The following is a 19,097-nucleotide window of genomic DNA, read 5'->3' on the forward strand; positions in this document are numbered from 1 at the left end:
AAGTTCCGCCCTAAACTTAACACGCATTAAACAATTCGATTGGTCCTTTTCCACGGCTCGGGGACGGGTCCGGGGTTCGAATCCTGCGCTGTTTGTACGTCCTTCCCGTGTCTGCGTGGGTTTTCCACGGGGGCTCCGGTTTCCTGTAGGTTAATTGGGCGGCACGGTCTCGCGGGCCGAAATAGCCTGTCACCGTGCTGCATGTCTAAGATAAATTAAAAATGAATCCGTCTTCGTCAGACGGGGCTCGAAATGAAATCTTCGCATCTCATTGGACCAAGTTTGTGTCAATCAAGGTGAGAACAACCAATGCGAGCCGACTTAGAGCTTCCCGCGCTCTGCGAAGCTGTCGCGTCCGTCTTCTTTCCACCTCCTTCACTGACGTCGTAATGATTTCTGTCAATCAAACTATCCTTCAATCCGATTGGTTGTAATGTCAGATCACTACCGCTGATTGGTCAATTCAAACAATCCCGCCTATTACCGCTGGCGCATGCCAATCACGGTGACGTCACGTCGTTTAGCCTCGCCTCTTAAAAGGGCAATTACTCAGTTGGGGGCTGGAGGCCATTCATCCCTTTGAATGGATCCTATCGTCCAGTGAGATCATGAGCTGCCCTGTTTCTTTAGTAAAACATTGTGACTGAAATGAAAACACAATGCTGGAGACACTCAGCAACCAACATTTCAGACGAGCCCTTCAAGGTCTGGGCAAAATGTCGGCAGGCACCTGGATCAGATCCCACATGTGCTCAGTGGTGAGTAATGGATTATTCAAGGTGCTATGTGAGTGGAAAGAGAAAGGTTAAAAACCACTGACTTATGGAAGGACCCACATGGTCTGCTGGAGACTGGCTGATGGAAACCTAGTATTGGAGGTGGGTTTCAAAGAGGGGGTTCTGAGGGTAAGACGGGCTCCTGAAGGGCCCTTGGGTGCCGAAGGCTTCCTGATTGCATCGGAAGTTTGGATCTGGAGCTCGAGTGTGCCAACGTATCAAACACAAACAGGGGTCTGTGCGGCTGCAGAGGCTGCGGGAATCGCCGGAGACGAATCCAGTGGCATTTGGTGACGAAGGGACTCTCTTCAGCCACTTTCAGGTGGAACAGCCCGGAGGATGCGACTCCAGAGCCGGCTGCAGGTGTGTGCGAAGCGACGTTCAACTGGCAGTGCTGAAGGCGCTGTTCTGGCTCGTGAAAGGTCCGCAGCGGGGAAAACGCTGGCTCCTGTTGACTGTCCCCGTAGTCCTACCTGCTTTCAGGTGCTTAGGGGGAGCGCTCGGAAACAGAAGGAAGAGGGTTGGGTAAGTACTCCTTGGGTCAGGGTTCTCCACTTTCAGGTGGCCTCCCAACAGCTGCATTCGGGTATTTTAGGCAGCTTTACTTTGGGGTATTCTGGCCACCTGAAAGAGGGTTTTGCTTCTCTTTCTCCTATTGCTGGGGACACCGAGTCATGTTCACAGCGACTCTCTGTTTGCCTTACGGCTGGCAGAAGTGAATTTTGTGCACATTACATTTATTAGATGATGACAATGAAGAGGAATCTAATCATGAAAGACTTGCACAACTTTGTGTGCTGGAATATTGAGCGATAAAGGGTTCAGACCCAAAGTGATGACCAACCATTTCTCTCCATGGACCTGCTAAGTCCCTCTCAAAAGGTTAACCGAGTGGAAGAACTGTTAGTTGAGCAGCATCTGTGGAGTTAGAGGGGTATGTGAGATCCAGCAGTAGGGCGAGTGTGGTGGGGAGATGGGAGGACAGGGTGGTGGGGAGATGGGAGGACAGGGTGGTGGGGAGATGGGAGGACAGGGTGGTGGTGAGGGGCCTATGAGGTAGGCCTACTGCATCAACCTGCAACAGACCCTTCAGCCCATCTAGTCACTACTTCTATACCACTCTGGGTCCTGGATCCCTCAACCCCCCTCCCCCCACTGTCACCATCCCCCCCCCACCATCCCTCCCCACCTCCCCCCCCGGCCCGGCCGCTCCCTCTCCCCGCCCTGGATCCGGTGCCCCCGCCCCCCCCTCCCTCCCTCCGCCTTCACGGGAGATGCGGCCGCGGCCTGTCCGCCCGGGCCCGAACTGAGAGCGCAGGCTTCAGTGGGGCCTCCGAGCCACGTCCCCCCATCCACCCCCCCCTCGATCCCGGTCTCCCCCCCCCCTCGATCCCGGTCTCCCCCCCCCCTCGATCCCGGTCTCCCCCCCCCCCTCGATCCCGGTCTCCCCCCCCCCTCGATCCCGGTCTCCCCCCCCCCTCGATCCCGGTCTCCCCCCCCCCTCGATCCCGGTCTCCCCCCCCCTCCCCTTCCTCTTCCTGTCGCGGTGACACCCGGACTGCGATGGGCGAGAGGTGAGCGTCGGCTCAGGGGCTTTCGGGGGGGGGGGAGGGATGGAGGGGGGAGGGATGGAGGGGGGAGGGATGGAGGGGGGAGGGATGGAGGGGGGAGGGATGGAGGGGGGAGGGATGGAGGGAGGAGAGGATGGGATAGAGGGGAGGGGGAGGGATAGAAAGGGAAGGATAGGATGGAGAGGAGGGAGGAGGAGGGGAAGGGAGGAGGGATGGAGAGGGAAGGGGGTAAGGAGGAGAGGAAGGGATGGGATGGAGGGGAGAGAGGGAGTAGGGGTGAGGGATTGGTAGGGATCAGGGGGTGGAGAGTTTCCAGGCGGTGAGTTTGGGACACTGGGAGTCGGTACCTGCGGCCCTTGATAACCCCTGTAGTTCGACTCATCTGTGCCGACCTGGGACCACCTGCTGGGCTAGTCATTTGCCTGCATTTCGAACAGACAACACAGTTCAGGCCCTTCAGCCTTCTATGTTGTGCTGACCCATCTTCTCTTCTTTCTCTCTCTCTCTTTGGATTGGCTTCGCGGACGAAGATTTATGGAGGGGGTAAATGTCCACGTCTGCTGCAGGCTCGTTTGTGGCTGTCAAGTCCGATGCGGGACAGGCAGACACGGTTGCAGCGGCTGCAGGGGAAAATTGGTGGGTTGGGGTTGGGTGTTGGGTTTTTCCTCCTTTGCCTTTTGTCAGTGAGGTGGGCTCTGCGGTCTTCTTCAAAGGAGGTCGCTGCCCGCCAAACTGTGAGGCGCCAAGATGCACGGTTTGAGGCGATATCAGCCCACTGGCGGTGGTCAATGGGGCAGGCACCAAAAGATTTCTTTAGGCAGTCCTTGTACCTCTTTGGTGCACCTCTGTCACGGTGGCCAGTGGAGAGCTCGCCATATAACACGATCTTGGGAAGGCGATGGTCCTCCATTCTGGAGACGTGACCTACCCAGCGCAGTTGGATCTTCAGCAGCGTGGATTCGATGCTGTTGGCCTCTGCCATCTCGAGTACTTCGATGTTAGGGATGAAGTCGCTCCAATGAATGTTGAGGATGGAGCGGAGACAACGCTGGTGGAAGTGTTCTAGGAGTCGTTGGTTGATGCTGGTAGTAGACCCATGATTCGGAGCTAAACATGAGTGTGGGTATGACAACGGCTCTGTATACGCTTAACTTTGTGCAGTTTTTCAGTTGGTTGTTTTTCCAGACTCTTTTGTGTAGTGTTCCAAAGGCGCTATTTGCCTTGGCGAGTCTGTTGTCTATCTCGTTGTCGATCCTTGCATCCGATGAAATGGTGCAGCCGAGATAGGTACATATATTCCTTAAAAATATACTAAATCTTCCCTTGTAATCCTCTATTTTTCTTCCATCCATGTGTCTAAGAGTCTTTTAAATGTTCCAGCCTCCACCATCACCCTGACAAGGCATTCCAGGTCCCCACAACTCTGTGTTTAAAAAAAAACATGACCCTGACGTCTCCCCTAAACTTCCCTCCCTTCACTTTGTTCACACGTCCTCTGGTGTTTGCTGATCCTGCCCTGAGAAACAGACACTGGCCGTCACCCTATCTATGCCTCTCAGAATCTTATTGACCTCTATCAAGTCTCCTCTCATCCTTTGTCTCTCCAAAGAGAAATGTCCCAACTCTGGTAACCTGGCCTCATAAGACTTATTTTCCAATCCAGGTAAATCTACATCCTTCCTTTAATGAGGTGAACACAATATTCTAAATTTGGTCTCACCAGAGATTTTTTGAGCTGAAACATTACCTCATGACTCCTGAACTCAATCCCCTGACAAATAAAGTCCAGCATCCCATAGACTTCCTTAACCATCCTATCAACCTGTGTGGTGACCTTGAGGGATGTATGGATTTGGACCCCAAGGTCCCACTGTTCATCCACACCGTTAAGAATCCAACTATTAATCCTGTACTCAGGTTTCAGCTTTGACCTTCTAAAATGTTTCACCTCACCCTTATCTCTACATCCTTCTCAACCCTTAGAACCATTGAACACTGCAGCTGCAAGCCAGGCCCTTTGACACATCTAGTTTGTGATTATTTATTCCACTTAATCCCACTGTCCTGCATCCAGACCACAGCCCCCCGTTCCCCTCTCATACATGTACCTGTCCAAATTCCCTCATCTGCCACCTCTGCTTGTTCCACAACTCTCATTGATCCTCTGAGTGGGGAAGATCCCCTAAACCTTTCCCCTTTCACCCTAAACCCATGTCCTCTGGTTTGTATCTCACCTGCCATCAGTGGAAAAAGCCGACCTACTCTGTCTGTCCCCCTCATAATTTTAAATACCTCCATCAAATCTCCCCTCATTCTTCTACGCTCCAGGGAATAAAGCCCTAACCTGTCTAACCTTTCCCTGTAACATAGTTTTTGAAGTCCAGGCAACATCCTAGTAAATCTTCTCTGCACTCTTTCTATCTAATTGATATCTTTCCTGTAGTTGGATGACTAAAACTGCACACAATCCTCCAAATTTGACCTCACCAATGTCTTATACAACTTTACCATAACATCCCAACTCCTGTACTCAATACTTTGATTTATGAAGGCCAATATGCCAAAAGCTCTCTTTACAACCCTGTCCACCTGTGACGCCACTTTCCGGGAATTGTGTATCTGTATTCCCAGATCCCTCTGTTCTACCGCACTCTCAATGCTACCAATATTTTATACGATTTCACCGTAACATCCCAATTCCTGAGGTAATACATTTGGACATTTCTCACTCCTTGGCCCGTCTCCCCAACTGATCTGGATCCTGTTGGAACCAATATCCTTCCTTGCTGCCCACTATCGGGAGGGTTGAGTTGTGCCGACTTGGGCATGGGTTTGGATTTGATTGGGCGTTGGCTTGTTGGAACGGTATTTGGAATGTGGCTAATGCCAGACCTGGAGGTGGAAGGGGACATACCAGAATCTGCAGGAGGAACTCAATGGGATTGAATGGCAATGCAAGACAGATGGGCTGAAGGGCTTGACTATTCTCTCTGGTAGGGCAGCACTCGTGACTGGGTGCTAACCCCTCACCCAACTGTGTTTGCTTGGCAGGCTGCTGCCCACTCTCCTCTCGGTGGACAGGGACCCTGGCCTCCTGCGGCTCCGCTTCACCACCTTGGCCGTCGCCACGGTGACCTGCCCCCTCTTCGCCTTTGTCTTCTGCGTCGTCTGGTCTCTGCTGTTTAACTTCAACGAGACCACCGCCACTCACTGCAGGGTGAGACTCGACCTGCCGATGGGAGACCACTGACCCTGCTGTCCACGGCCAACATGTCCCTGAGCCCCAAAGGACCAAGACACCCCCCCCCCCCACCCCCTCTGTACCACGGACCCTTGAGTCTGCACTGGCTGACGACACAATGGAAAGAATGGCAGAAAACCTTCACAGGAACTCCCCCTCTCCCCACTGATGGATGTCTCCTCCTCACAGTCAAGGATCTCCACCCCACTACCAGGGGTGTCCCCCTCACTTCCAAGGGTCTCCACCCCACTACCAGGGGTCTCCCCTCACTCACTATTGCGGGTCTTTCCCTCATTACCAAGGGTCTCCCCCTCCCCCTCACTCACTATCAGGGGTCTTTCCCTCATTACCAAGGGTCTCCCCCTCCCCCTCACAGCCGGGGGTCTCCACCCCACTGCGAGGGTCTCCCCTCACCCACTACCAGGGGTTTCCCACTCCCCTCTCTGTTGGGGGTCTCTGCCTCACCCTGTCTCTCTCTGCTGCAGGTTCCCAACTACCTACCGTCGATCAGCGCAGCCATCGGGGGTCCGAGCCCCCAGCGCTATGTGTGGCGTCTGTGTGTGGGGCTGCACTCGGCCCCCCGGATGCTGGTGGCTATCGTGTACTGGAGCCACTACATCCGTGTGGGGGTGCCTGCGGCCTGGTACCGAGCTCTCTGCCACCTCACTCTCCTCGCCAACCTGCTGGAGAACCTGGCCCTGCTGCTCCTCACCTACATCTCCTCCAGCGAGAACCACTGTGAGTGCCCTCTGCCCTGCTTGCTGTCCACCTGGAGTCCGAGACCCCCTTATCCTCCATCCGCCCGGGTTACAAGACCCCTTCTCAACTCTCCTTCCACCTGAGGGTCTGAAACCCCCGCCCCACTGGCTGACAACCTGGGATTCCAAGACCCCCTTTCCAATTGCCCGCCTGGTGATCTGACCCCTCCCCTCGCCCATCAGCAGTCCCCTGGAGGTTCGATGCCCCCCACCATCCACCAGGGGTTGACCCCCCCCTCATATCTGTCTGGAATTCCCCTTCCCCCACCACCTGCTTTATAGTTTGACCAGGACTCTCCAAACTTCACATGGTGTCCCCTCCCCCACTGTCTGTCTGGGCATCCAAGATCCCCTCCCCCCCCACCCTGAGGGGCAAGTGTTTCCTGCTTTACCAGGTGGTTCTGAGATACTCCCCCTCCCCCCCCCCCCCTCCCCCGAGGGACATTCCCCTCTCCCTCTGTGGAACTGACTGGCACAGGGAATGGGATTCCCTGGGCATTTCCCGTCGGGGTCAGGAGCTGTGGTTCCCTGGGATTGGACGTGGGAGCTCTGATTCCTGGGAATACTGACTCTGGAGAGGGTGGAGGGAGAGCTATTCTGATTCCCGGGATGAGTGTTGAGGGCATTGGATTCCAGGGATTGGGGTGAATGAGCTGAGCTTCCTGGGATCGATGATTCCCAGGATTTATGGGGGAACCACTGAATCCCAAGATGAGTAGGAGTTGGAGTCGATTTCTGGGATTAGACAGGATCAAATCCGATTCCCAGGATAGTTGGGAGGAGTTTGGATTTTCCAGAATCAGTGAAGAGAACTGAATACTGTGATTAGTGAGGATTATTGGGTAGGGCTCGGAATCCTGGGATTTGTGGAGGAGCGGGGAGATTGGAATCCCAGGATGGGGCTTATTCCAGGATGAGCAGGGTGAGGGCAGATTCCCAGGATCAGCAGGGATGAAGGCAGATTCCTGGGATGGGGCAGATTCCTGGCCTTCAGCTCCGGCTGATAGCTTTGAAGAATCCAGGGTCCCATGGCTCCAGCAACTCGTCTGCATCTTGTTGCAGGGATTCATGAGAAATCCTTCATTGGCTTTATGGCATCGGCCATGCTTCATATGACCCTCACCTGCCTCATCTGGAAGCAGAGCTGGAAAAGCACAGTAAGTCCCAAGGTAATCCACACTTTCCCTCAACAATCTCAGAGAAGGACCTTAGAGAGCAACTCTATACCAAGAGGGGGGTCCTCGTCTGGGCCAAGGGAGCAAGAGAAGTGGGTCAACGGGAATCAGGACAGATTGATGGACAGGGAGGGTTGGTCTAGCCCAGGATGGCAGCATGGTCAGTATGGGTGAGTTGGGCCGAAGTGCCTGGGCTAAGTCTATAATGGTCCAGCGAGCACTCACTCTGCGGAAACCTGGTGAAGGAACCTTCCCTGTCACACTTACCTTGCATGGCTGGTGGTGTAGATCACATGGGGGCAACACAGTGGCTACAGCCACTGACTAAAAGACCCAGGTTTGATCCTCACCTCCGCAGCTGTCTGTGTGGAGTTTACGCACTCCCCCCGTGACCACGTGGGCTTCCTCCCACCTCCTAAAGATCATGAGACATAGGAGCAGAAATAGTCCATTCAGCCCATGGAGTCTGCCCCACCATTTAATCATGAGCTGATCCATTTTCCCACTGCCCGGCCTTCTCCCCATAACCCTTGATGTCCTGGCTAATCAAGAACCAATCAATCTCTGCCTTAAATACACCAATGACCTTCGCTCCACAACTGCCTGTGGCAACAAATTTCACAGATTCAGCACCCTCTGGCTGAAGAAATTCCTCCATATCTCGGTTCTAAGGGGTCGCCCTCCAGTCCTGAAATTGTGCCCTCTTGTCCGAAACTCTCCCACCATGGGGAACAACCTTTCTACATCTACTCTTTTAACATTCAAAATGATTCAATGTGATCTTCCAATCTCCCAAATCCCAATGAATACTGGACAAGAGCTGTCAAACGCTCCTCATATGATAACCCTTTCATTCCCAGAATCATCTCTGTGAACCTCCTCTGAACCCTCTCTAACATCAGCATATTAGGGCCCCAGAGAGCTCAGTCGGCAGAGCATCAGACTTTTTAATCTGAGGGTCCAGGGTTCAAGTCCCTGTTTGGGTTTTCCCCAGAGGGCTCCGGAATCCTCCCACCGTTCAATTGGGTGTAATTGGGCAGCACGGACTTGAGCTGAAACGGCCTGTTACCGTGATGCACGTCTAAAAATTCTTTATTTACTCGTGCTGGAAGTGCAGGCCTGTGGAACAGTGCAAACAGAAGTATAGAGAGTAATTGTCAACATACAGATGCAACAAAATTCTAACTTGCTGCAGGTGAATGGGCTCTTGTAAAGAAGAACCATAAATAGTAAAGTAATTGAATTAAATTATGAGACAATAAATAAATAAGACAGAAAATAACTATTGAAACACAGAAGTCTGCAGTCGCTGTGATTGCAGTAAAAACTCACCAAAACGCTGGAGGAACTCAGCCGGTCGTGCAGCATCCAGAGGAAACCAAGATACATTGCCGAGGTTTCAGGCCTGAGCCCTTTTTAATTTTTTTTCAAATTTAATTTAATTTTTAAAATTTAATTTAGACATACAGCACGGTAACAGGCTCTGTCATCCCACGAGTCCAATGTACACCCAATTGACCTCCAACACCCGGTACGTTTTGAATGATGGGAGGAAACCTGAGCCCTCCCGGGTAAAACACATGCAGGCACGGGAAGAACATACAAACTTCTTTTAGACAGCACGGGATTTGAACCCAGGTCCCGATCGCTGGTGCTATAAAGGTGTTGTGCTAACTGTTAAACTAACATTGCCACTCAAGCCCAAAACATCAACAATATATCCACGGGCATCCCAGGTAATTGGCCTTGTAGTGTCCCAGGATAGGAAGCCCTTTGTGCCGTTTTCACTGGGTAACCCTTATCTGGGACACTATTTGCTTTTCCACTGAACAAACTGATCCCCGGGGATCAGAGTGTGCTACCTTCAACTGTCCCTTATCCACTCATTCTACCAGCATATCAGCATCAGGAAACACTGGGGATAAGAGCAAGGGTAGAGGCGGTTAATCCCCGGCGTGAAATGACATCATTTGTCATCGACTTTTAGACAGTGTCCCTTTTCCACTGGACCCTTTCCCAGTAAATTCCTGGGACAGGGTGCCAGTGGAAAAGGGGCTTTTGTCTCCTATAGACACTGGAAAGACTGGCTGAGTTCCTCCAGCAGATTGTGTTGAGCCAGGGTGTGTGACGCAGTGCTTCTACACTCTGCCATCCAGAGGAGCTGGATCTGTAAGGGGATTGGTGCCACAGGGTGAAAGGGTGGTTGCCAAGATCCAACCCCCTGCATTCATCACCTGTAGTTCTCACCGCTGTCATTAGATGGCAGCACCGAGCAGGTCCAGGGGCTAGACCTGTCAGGGTGGACAATGGGATTGTGTGTGTGTGTGTGTGTGTGTGTGCACATGGGTGTGAGCACATTGGAGTCGGGGATGGTACACATGGGTCAATTTGAACATTTGGGTTAGTATGTGCATGATGGGCCAAAGGGCTCTCTGCCTCCTCCCTGTAAAATGTACCGGGGGTTGGAGGTCAATTGAGTGTACATTGGACTCGTGGGCTGAAAGAGCCTGTTACCGTGCTGTATGTCTAAATTAAATTTTAAAAATTAAATTAAATTTGAAAAAAAATTAAGGGCTCAGGCCTGAAACCTCGGCAATGTATCTTGGTTTCCTCTGGATGCTGCACGACTGGCTGGGTTCCTCCAGCGTTTTGGTGAGTTTTTACTGCAATCACAGCGTCTGCAGACTTTTGTGTTTCAATAATTATTTTCTGTCTTATTTATTTATTGTCTCAATTTAATTTAATTACTTTACTATTTATGGTTCTTCTTTACAAGAACCCATTCACCTGAGTTTTCAAAAGAGTCACGTCTTGGAAACCCCCTCCTTCATCTTTCTTTACACGCAGCAATCCCTGCATCTAAACTCTGTCCTTGACACCTCCCGGGGGGGGGGATGTTCTCTCTGATCCCACCCTGCTCCCCACTGAATCACGGTCAATTAGCTCTTGACTCCTTCCTCTCAATGCAGCTGAGCAATGCCCATCCCTTCCTCAGACCAGGGGCTCTTCATCTCAATAATTAACCAGCGAGCTTTCTCTAAACAGCCTCCAATCCAACCCTTCTTAAATAAACAGTTCAAATCCCTCACGTGTCCTGCCTCAAGTGCCAACCTCTTTCAGCACCACTCTTACGGAAACAGCCCGTCCTGCCCACATCAACCAAAAAGTCCCACCCACGCCCATCCCACCTATCTCCTCCACCATTTCCACCACGTGATCCCACCACTAGACACAGCTTCCCCTCCCCGTCTTCTGCAGGGACCTCTCCCTCCATTGCTCCCTTGTCCACTCTCCCTCTGTGGCTCCCTTGTCCTCTCCTCCGATCCCATGGCACCTACCCCTGTGACTGCAGGAGATGCTCCACTTGCACCCACACCTCCTCCCTCAGTGAAGTGCCAGTTGATTGGCTGTAGTCAATAGCCAGTCGTCTCTTAGTGTGATTTTTCACGACTATTACTTGGGCCCGCCACGGACTCTTACTAAGTTCAATTACTCCCTCTTTAAGCAGTCTCTGGGTCTCCGCTTTGATAAACTTACGATCCTCTTTGCTCTAAGAATGGCTCTTAGTGGCAATTGGCTGAAACTCGGGGAATAGATCACTGAAAAGGGAAGGAGCTTTGATCTTTAATGCGGACAGACCGCAGTAACTAGTGCGGGGGATGGTAAGTGTGGGTAGTGGCCCACCAAAATTTAACACTACACTGTTCATCTGAGATTGAATATCTAACCCCAGTAACGTAGGGGCGCAAAGCTCCGGCATTACAAAAAGCCACACATCAGCAAGGCAATGTCCCTGCAAATTTAAAGTAACTTTACACTTGACCCATACAGTTTTTATAAGTTCACTACAAGCTATCGATATCTTTCAGTTCGCTGGATATCTCCACAAATTTAAGGCTCTGGCAACTCTCTCGTGGATGTAGCTGTCAGTACTCCCCGAGTCTATGAGACAAGCAAGAGTCTCACCATTCACCTCCCCCTTCATATTTGACCGTTCCAGTCCATAGCATCCCCCAAGCTTTACAGTCAATTGAGCTATCACAGGGGATCCCACCTCGCCGTCACTCAAAAGTTGATTCAGCTAGCTCGTCTGAAGATTCCCCCTTTTCACAATTGTCTTCCATTCCTGCAGCTCCAGGACACATTTTCTTGGTGCTTTCCATCTTATCAGTGGGAGTACTTTTCGCCTTACACGCTTTAGCAAAGTGGCCGAGTTTCCCACAATAGCTGCAGGTAGTAAATTGAGCCAGGCACTTCTGTCTGGGGTTTCAGCTCTTATCACAGAAGTAGCATTTTTCAGGAGTTTGCCCTTTTCTTTCCTTCAGGGTTCCAGCACTCCTGGATGTTTCCTTTTCGGTTTCTAGCATTTCACTGGACCGCATGGCACTTCTCAGTGTTTTGGCTAGAGTGACTGCCCGGTTGTAGGTTAAGGGCTCGGTCTCCAGCAGCTTCTGTCCGATGTAACTGGAGTCAATTTTATTAGCAGAAACTAATGGTACAATAATGAAAGACAATACGTGCATATACATTTATATCCAAGGGGAGAGTCCTTAACTGTAGAGATAATGCATAACATAACAATTACAGCACGGAAACAGGCCATTAGGCCCTTCTAGTCCGCACTGAACCAAACACTCCTCTCTAGTCCCATCTACCTGCACAATGAACATAACCCTCCACCTTCTTCTCATCCATATACCTGTCCAGCTTTTTCTTAAATAATAAAATTGACTCTGCCGCCACTATTTCTCCCGGAAGCTCGTTCCACACTGCTACCACTCTCTGAGTAAAGAAGTTCCCCCTCATGTTACCTCTAAACCTCTGCCCCTTAACTCTTATTTATGTCCTGTTGTTTCAATCTCTCCTACTCTTAACGGAAATAGTCTATCCACATCCACTCTGTCTATCCCTTTCATAATCTTAAATACCTCTATCAAATCCCCTCTCAACCTTCTACGCTCCAAAGAATAAAGACCTAATCTGCCCAATCTCTCCCTGTACTCTAGATGCTTAAACCCAGGTAACATTCTGGTAAATCTTCAATGTTAGTCCTTCCAAATGAAGCAACATTTCACTTGTGAATCTGGAGGGGTTGTCCACTGCATCTGGTGGTCCCCTCTACATCAGAGAGGCTGGACGCAGACTGGGAGATCACTTTGTTGAGCACTCAGCTGTCCACCACAATAGTGCGGATCTCCCAGTGGCCGCCCATTTCAATTCCCCGTCCCATTCCCTTGCCGACATGTCCGTCCACGGTCTCATGCACTGTCAAGCTGAGACCACCCACAAATTGGAGAAACAATATCTCATCTTCCATCTGGGCCCCCTCCAACCAGATGGCATTAATATCGACTTGTCCAGTTTCCCCCTGTCTCCTCTCTCTTCCTTTTTCCTTCTGTCTCCTTTGACAGAGCCAAAATCAATCCTTACCTTTCCTCTCCTGTCCTCTTACCCTCTCCAGTTAACACCTCTTGTCTGTTGGTCTGCACCCCTCCCCCTCTCTGTCCGCAGCCTTTAATTTACGTGTAAAAACATGAAGCTGGAGAAACTCAGCTTGTGTCCTTTATATAGAGCAAAGATTAAAATACAGAACCGATGAAGGGCTCAGGCTCTTTGAGATAAAAGTGCACAATTTGACCTACTGAGTTTCTCCAGCATTGGGTTTTTACTTCAACCACAACATCTGCAGACATCCGTGTTTTACTTTCCTCCAATTTAGACACCTGTCTCTTTTTGTTCACTCATACCTTGAGGAAGGGCTCAGGCCCAAAGTATCTGTACCCCCTATGGATGCTGCGAGACCTGTATTTCTGTTTTGACCACATCTCCCCTGCGCCCGTCCTGTCAAGCAGTAATACTTGGGACAAGGCATCACCTTCAACCCACACGTCTGAGCCAAACACAATACCCTCACTGCATGTCACACATGCAACACTACAGCGCAGGACAGGCCCTTCAGCCCACAATGTTGTGCTGACCTCAAAGATCTAACTCTTCCCTCCCAACCCTCTACTTCCATCCATGTGCCTGTCTAAGAGTCTTTTCAAGGTCCCTATTGTTTCAGCCTCCACCCCCACCCCTGGCAAGGCATTCCAGGCCCCCACCTCTCTGTGTAACACATATCCCTTTGATCCCTAGAAGCCACTGACTTACTATTGTATCTCCTTCCACCACAACTCCTGGCAGCCCATTCCAGGGACTTGCTTGTCTGCACATCTCCTTTATCTCCTCCCCTCCTTGAACGCCTGCCTCCAGTGTGTGATAATTTTAGCTGGGGAAAGGTTTATGATTGTCTACCCTAACAGTGTCTCTCTGACAGTTTGTGCAATTCAATCGGACTCATTTCGGTCTGTGACGGCCTAGAGAAGCCACACTTTGACTGACTCTCCCCAAAGCTCACCCCCTCAATCAGAAAACATCCTGGAAGACACCTTCTCTGCCCTTTCCAAAGCCTTCCACATCCTTCCTGTAATGGGCCGAGCAGAACTACAGAGAGAGCAGCGTAACTGTAGATTGATGTCGCTGCAAAATTACTTCCTTACTTTTGTATTCAATAGAATCAGAGAACGTTACAGCACAGAAAACAGGCCCTTCAATCTTTCTAGTTTGTGTCAAACTTTTTATGCCTAGTCCTGCACCCAATCCATATTCTTCCCATCCATGGACCTGTCCAAATTCTTCTTAAATGTTAAACTGGGCCTGTATTTACAACTTCAGCTGGCATCTCGTTCCACACTCCCACTACCCACTGTGTGCAGAAGTTCCCCCTCATATTCCCCCTAAACCTTTTCCCTTTCACCCTTAACCCATGTCCTCTGGCTTGAATCTCACCAACCCTCAGTGGAAAAAGCCGACCTACATTTACTCTGACCCCCTCATAATTTCAAATACCTCGATCAAATCTCCCCTCATTCTTCTACGCTCCAGGGAATAAAGTCCTCACCTGTTGAACCTTTCCCTGTAACTCAGTCCCTGAAGTCGGGGCAACATCCTAGTAAAAGCCAACATTCTATCATGGCGGCAGGGTCAAAGTAGCAATTTAGCGCAACACTATTACAGCGCCAACGGCCCAGGTTCAAATCCCGCGCTGTCTATAAGGAGAGATTGTACGTTTTCCCCATAGCGTGGATTTTTCCTGGGGGTTCCGGTTTCCTCCCACCCTCTAAAAGGTACCAGGGGTTGAAGGTTAATTGGGGTATTTGGGTGCAGACTCGTGGCCGGAAGGGCCTGTTACCATGATGTATGTGTAAATTAAAATTAAATTCGCAGAGCGTTCCCAATGAGAAACCTTGTGCTGTGTGGGTCAGAGCCCCAAGGTCCATCTGCACTTGGGTATCCCACCCACTCTACTATCCCCCTCCCCCCCACCAAACGTCTCCACATTAAAAGCAGCATCTACATCCATCGTTTCACCCTTTGCACGCTGTCCCCACACGTACACAATGTTGCTGAGACGTGCACAGTTCTACTTGCCCAGCTATAGCGAGGAAGTAATTAATCTTGAGTGTGTTTAGGAATAATTCACCAGGATATTGCTGGGATCAGAGCACTTGAGATAAGAGGGACTGGATGAGTGACTGGGAGACTAAAGGGTGAGGTCTTGGTAAGTAGCCAGGGTTGGGTAGTCCAAACCGGGAGGTTTGAAGTGAGAGGAGAGAAACTTAAAGGGGACTTGAGGAGCTCTTTCTTTACACCTTCCCAGCAGAGGGCCCAGACCCGAAACGTGGGCAAGCCTTTGCTTCAAACGAATGGTGCGTGACCTGCTGAGTTTCTCCAGACATCCTGGTGTGTCACTCAAAGGGTGGGAGGTGTTTTCTCCAAGATATCAGAGGACCGTCCAAAACACACTACAGGTTTAGAGGGATCTGGGCCAAGCACAGGCAGGTGGGACGTGGCTGCATAAACATCTGAGTTGGCATGGACTTCCAAGGGAATAATAGTTCATTTATACACTAGATGGGCCAAAGGGCCTGTTAGGAGAAGAAGTCTGATAGGACCAGAAGAGGCCATTTAGGCCCTTGAGCCTGGGATGTCATTTGGTAAGATCATGGCTGAACTGACTGACCCCATCCCTATATAGCCCTGACCTCCGACCTGTTGACAGGTCTCGCCCCTTGGCCCGGAAAATCTTCAGACACCACTTGTCCTGTCCTTGAAGGAAGAGAGTGCCAAAGATTCAGACGCCACTTTCAGGGATTTGTGTATCTGTACTCCCAGTTACCGTTCACCGTGTACGTTCTTTCATGATTTGTTGTTCCAGATGCAGAACCTCACACTTGTCTGCAATAAATTCCATCTGGCATTTTTCATCCCATTTTTCCAGCTGGTCCAGATCCCTCTGCAAGCTTTGAAACCCTTCTTCGCTGTCCACAACACCCCAATCTTACCTGTATTTGCTTCTACCTGATGAAGGGCCCTGCCCTGAAATGTTGAGGTGCATCGCTGTGTGGGATGGGAACCTTTCTGGCCAAAACTGCAAATAACTAGAGAGTTGTGAACATGGTTCAGAACATATAACCCCCCCACCCCTTCCCTCTGTCTATAACTCATGCTGCCTTGTAAAAGCAGCCAACGTGCTAAAATACCCACCCCACCCCGGCCACTCCCTCTTCACCACCTCCCGGCAGGAAGAAGATTCACAAGTATGAGATCATTTTTAGTTTAGTTATACAACACGGTAACAGGCCCTGCTGGCCCATGACTACGTGCCGCCCAAGTAGACATTTTGACCTCCATCTCCTGATACGTTTTGAGTGGTGGGAGGAAATCGGAGCCCCTGGAGAAAACCCACATAGACACGGGGAGAACGTACAAACTCCTTACAGACAGCGTGAGATTCGAAACCTGCTCAATGGTGCTGTGATAGAGTTGCTCTAGCTGCTATGATAGGGGTTTTCAAACTTTTCTTTCCACCCACATCCCACCTTAAGCAATCCCTCACTAATCACAGAGCACCGATGGCGTAGGGATTACTTAAAATGAGATGTGAGTGGGAAGAAAAAGATTGGTCTATACTAACTGTGCTGTACCTGTGCACCATCGGATTCAAGGACAGTTCATTTCCTGCTGTAATCAGGTTCCTGAATGAACCTCACAGTGGTAAAGGTATGTTGTCTGTGTCCCGTCCTGACTGACCCATCTCTATAACTCCAGTACTACATCTCGGTGGCTGTAGGATGCCTGGTTTATGTTGAACAGGAAGGAGTCGAGGACAGACCTGACCGTGTGGGAACAGTGAGGGCCAAAAAGTGGTTGCTAGTTTAGTCTTGGCGTGCGGAAAAGGGCATCTCGGCATCTATTCTCAGTGATGTGAGGAGGCCACATGGGTACACCAGATGAGGACAGAGCAGCACAGGAACAGGCCTTCGAGACTCTGTGTCCGTACTGAGCACGGTGCCTAACTATAAAAGAATGTCGAGATTTTTCTGCAGACTGTTCTCAAACATGATCACTGCATCTTGGTGCATGTGTCACTAAAGGTGAATAATTAAGACAGTAATAACACGAATACTTGATGTGGCCTAACCAAGGCTTTATATATAGTTACATGACCTCGTGATGTTCTCCTCACACTCAGCCAAGGGAAGGCAATGCAAACTACTTCTCACTGCACTGCTTGATCCATGACCACAAAGCTGACCATGTGACCTGTCACCCCCCCACCCCCGATGTAATTGCATGTCCTCGGCAACTCACTTGGAGCCCACCCCAGGTCCTGCGTCCAAGGGTTCTGCTCATTGTTGTCGATGGAATGGTTCAATGGATGGTGCAAGAAATGAAAGGATGCTGATATCTCTCCTCTTGTGCCCCTTGCCTTGTCCCTGTCTCCTCCACCTTCTTTCCCACCCCATCCCACTCCCACCCCAGGCACGGACCTCGTACAGGTGGAAGGTCCAACTCACTGTCTTCAACTTTACCTGTTTCCTGCTGGCTGCTTGCTGTTACCTGCGGCACAACACGTACTGCGAGAGTGGAGGTGAGTGAGCCCCTGCCCCACCCCACCCCTGCACGTCCCCACCCCCACCTCCCCTCATGTCCCACCCTCACATGTTCCCACCCTTCACGCACACCCACCCACCCCCTCGTCACCACCCCATCTCCCCCCAAACACCAGAGGCCTAATCCACAACGAGGCCCTCCTGACCCACTCAGTGCCCTGGTTCCATGGCCCCAGGAGGGGAAGGGAAGGTGGGAGAAGATGTTGTGCAGTAGGGTAGGATGGGGTGCAATGTGGGGAGAGGAGGGGGGAGGGCAAGGATGGGGAGGCAGAGCGAGGTGTGGGGGAAGACAGTGAATGGTTTCCTGTATAAACATGCTCTGGACCCCCAGCTGATAATGCCGTGTGCCCCCTGACCTGTGTACACACTCTGACCTGCACCCTTGCTGTTTTCTGCAGTTTATACAGTTTTCTCCTTCCTGGAGTACCTAGTGGTTTTGTCCAACATTGCCTTCCACATGACAGCATACTGGGACTTCAGCAACAAGGAGCTCCTGATCGGAACCCTGCCCGAGGAGAAGCAGTTCTGAGCCAGCTGTGGGAACATCTGGCCTGACAATCAGGCCCCATCCTTGGACAAGGCAGGGGCTGCCTCAGTGGGTCGGAGGTCACCTGTTCATTGGGGTGAGGGGAGGGCAAGAGAGGAGAGTCAGGGGGTGAAGGTCCACCCAATGTACTTCTGGAGATGTAGCCGACACCTCACAGGCCGGGAAGGCTACCTGCAGCCTGCTCCCGATACAGGTACTGCAATGTATATTTCTGCCTCTGCGATCCCCAGTCGGAAACCTCCACCTTCTAAGGACTGGAACATTTTGTGATCTTTGTTTTGTGGAAAATCTCTAAATAAAGGGTGTTGATATTCAGTGATGAAGGTACGATCGAATGGAGTCAATGGTGGGAAAATAGCGGTCAAGAACGTGGCCAATGGGTCAGCCTCAGGGAGCCAGTTGAGGTAATGCACTTGGGTCTTCAGGAGACTTTTGAGAAGATGGCACCCAGACTGGTGGACAAGGGACAAGCCATGGATTTTGGGGCTGACTCAGAGCAGGTCAATGGATACAAAGCCATAAGATATAGGAGCAGAAATAGGCCATCAGGTTTGCCCTGCCATTCCATCATGAGCTGATCCATTCTCCTTCTTAGCCCCACTTCCCATAACCTTTGATACCCTGACTATTCAGATACCTATCAATCTCTTCCCCAAATACACCCAACGTCCTGGTCTCCACAACTGCCTGTGGTAGCAAATTCCAGAGGTTCACGGTTCTCTGGCTAAAGAAATTCCTCCCCATCTCTGATTTAAACGGGTGCCCTTCAACCCTGAAGCTGTGCCCTCTTCTCCTTGACTCCCCAACCATGTGAAACAACTTTGCCACATCTACTCTGTCCAGGCCTTCAACATTCAAGATGCCCCTTTGAGGTCCCCCCTCATTTTCTGAACTCCAAGGAGTCCAGTTCAAGAGCTGACAAACATTCCCCATCTGCTAATCCCTTCATTCCAGGAATCATTCTTGTGAATCTTCTCTGAACCCTGTCCAACTCCAGCACATCCTTTCTTAAATAAGGTGCCCAAAACTGT

At 50.9% G+C, this 19,097-nt stretch overlaps 1 protein-coding gene across 7 annotated transcripts; it reads left to right on the top strand.

The window, feature by feature from the left end:
- Positions 1 to 41: 41 nt before the first annotated feature.
- pgap2 (post-GPI attachment to proteins 2) lies at positions 42 to 18,385 on the top strand. 7 transcript variants are annotated; one of them, XM_069892254.1, is made up of 6 exons: positions 42 to 296; positions 5,399 to 5,564; positions 6,074 to 6,326; positions 7,409 to 7,515; positions 17,389 to 17,497; positions 17,918 to 18,385. In XM_069892254.1, exons 1-6 carry the CDS (start codon positions 253 to 255, stop codon positions 18,046 to 18,048), a joined length of 810 nt encoding a protein of 269 aa, XP_069748355.1. In that variant the 5' UTR covers positions 42 to 252; the 3' UTR covers positions 18,049 to 18,385. The 7 variants fall into 7 exon arrangements, with proteins under 7 accessions (XP_069748355.1, XP_069748360.1, XP_069748356.1 ...); XM_069892253.1 differs by lacking the exon at positions 42 to 296 and adding an exon at positions 519 to 758 and having other exon boundaries at positions 7,409 to 7,503; XM_069892252.1 differs by lacking the exon at positions 42 to 296 and adding an exon at positions 522 to 758.
- Positions 18,386 to 19,097: the final 712 nt, after the last annotated feature.

The sequence above is a fragment of the Narcine bancroftii genome, chromosome 7 (assembly GCF_036971445.1).
Source record: "Narcine bancroftii isolate sNarBan1 chromosome 7, sNarBan1.hap1, whole genome shotgun sequence".
NCBI lineage: Eukaryota > Metazoa > Chordata > Chondrichthyes > Torpediniformes > Narcinidae > Narcine > Narcine bancroftii.

Bases quoted from the DNA above. Each gene is read 5' to 3' on its own strand.
- pgap2 (XM_069892252.1), top strand. From the start codon at position 649: ATGAAAACACAATGCTGGAGACACTCAGCAACCAACATTTCAGACGAG. The intron at 6,327-7,408 runs GTGAGTGCCCTC...ATCTTGTTGCAG, and splicing joins CTCCTCCAGCGAGAACCACT to GGATTCATGAGAAATCCTTC. The intron at 7,516-17,388 runs GTAATCCACACT...CTCCCACCCCAG, and splicing joins AAAGCACAGTAAGTCCCAAG to GCACGGACCTCGTACAGGTG.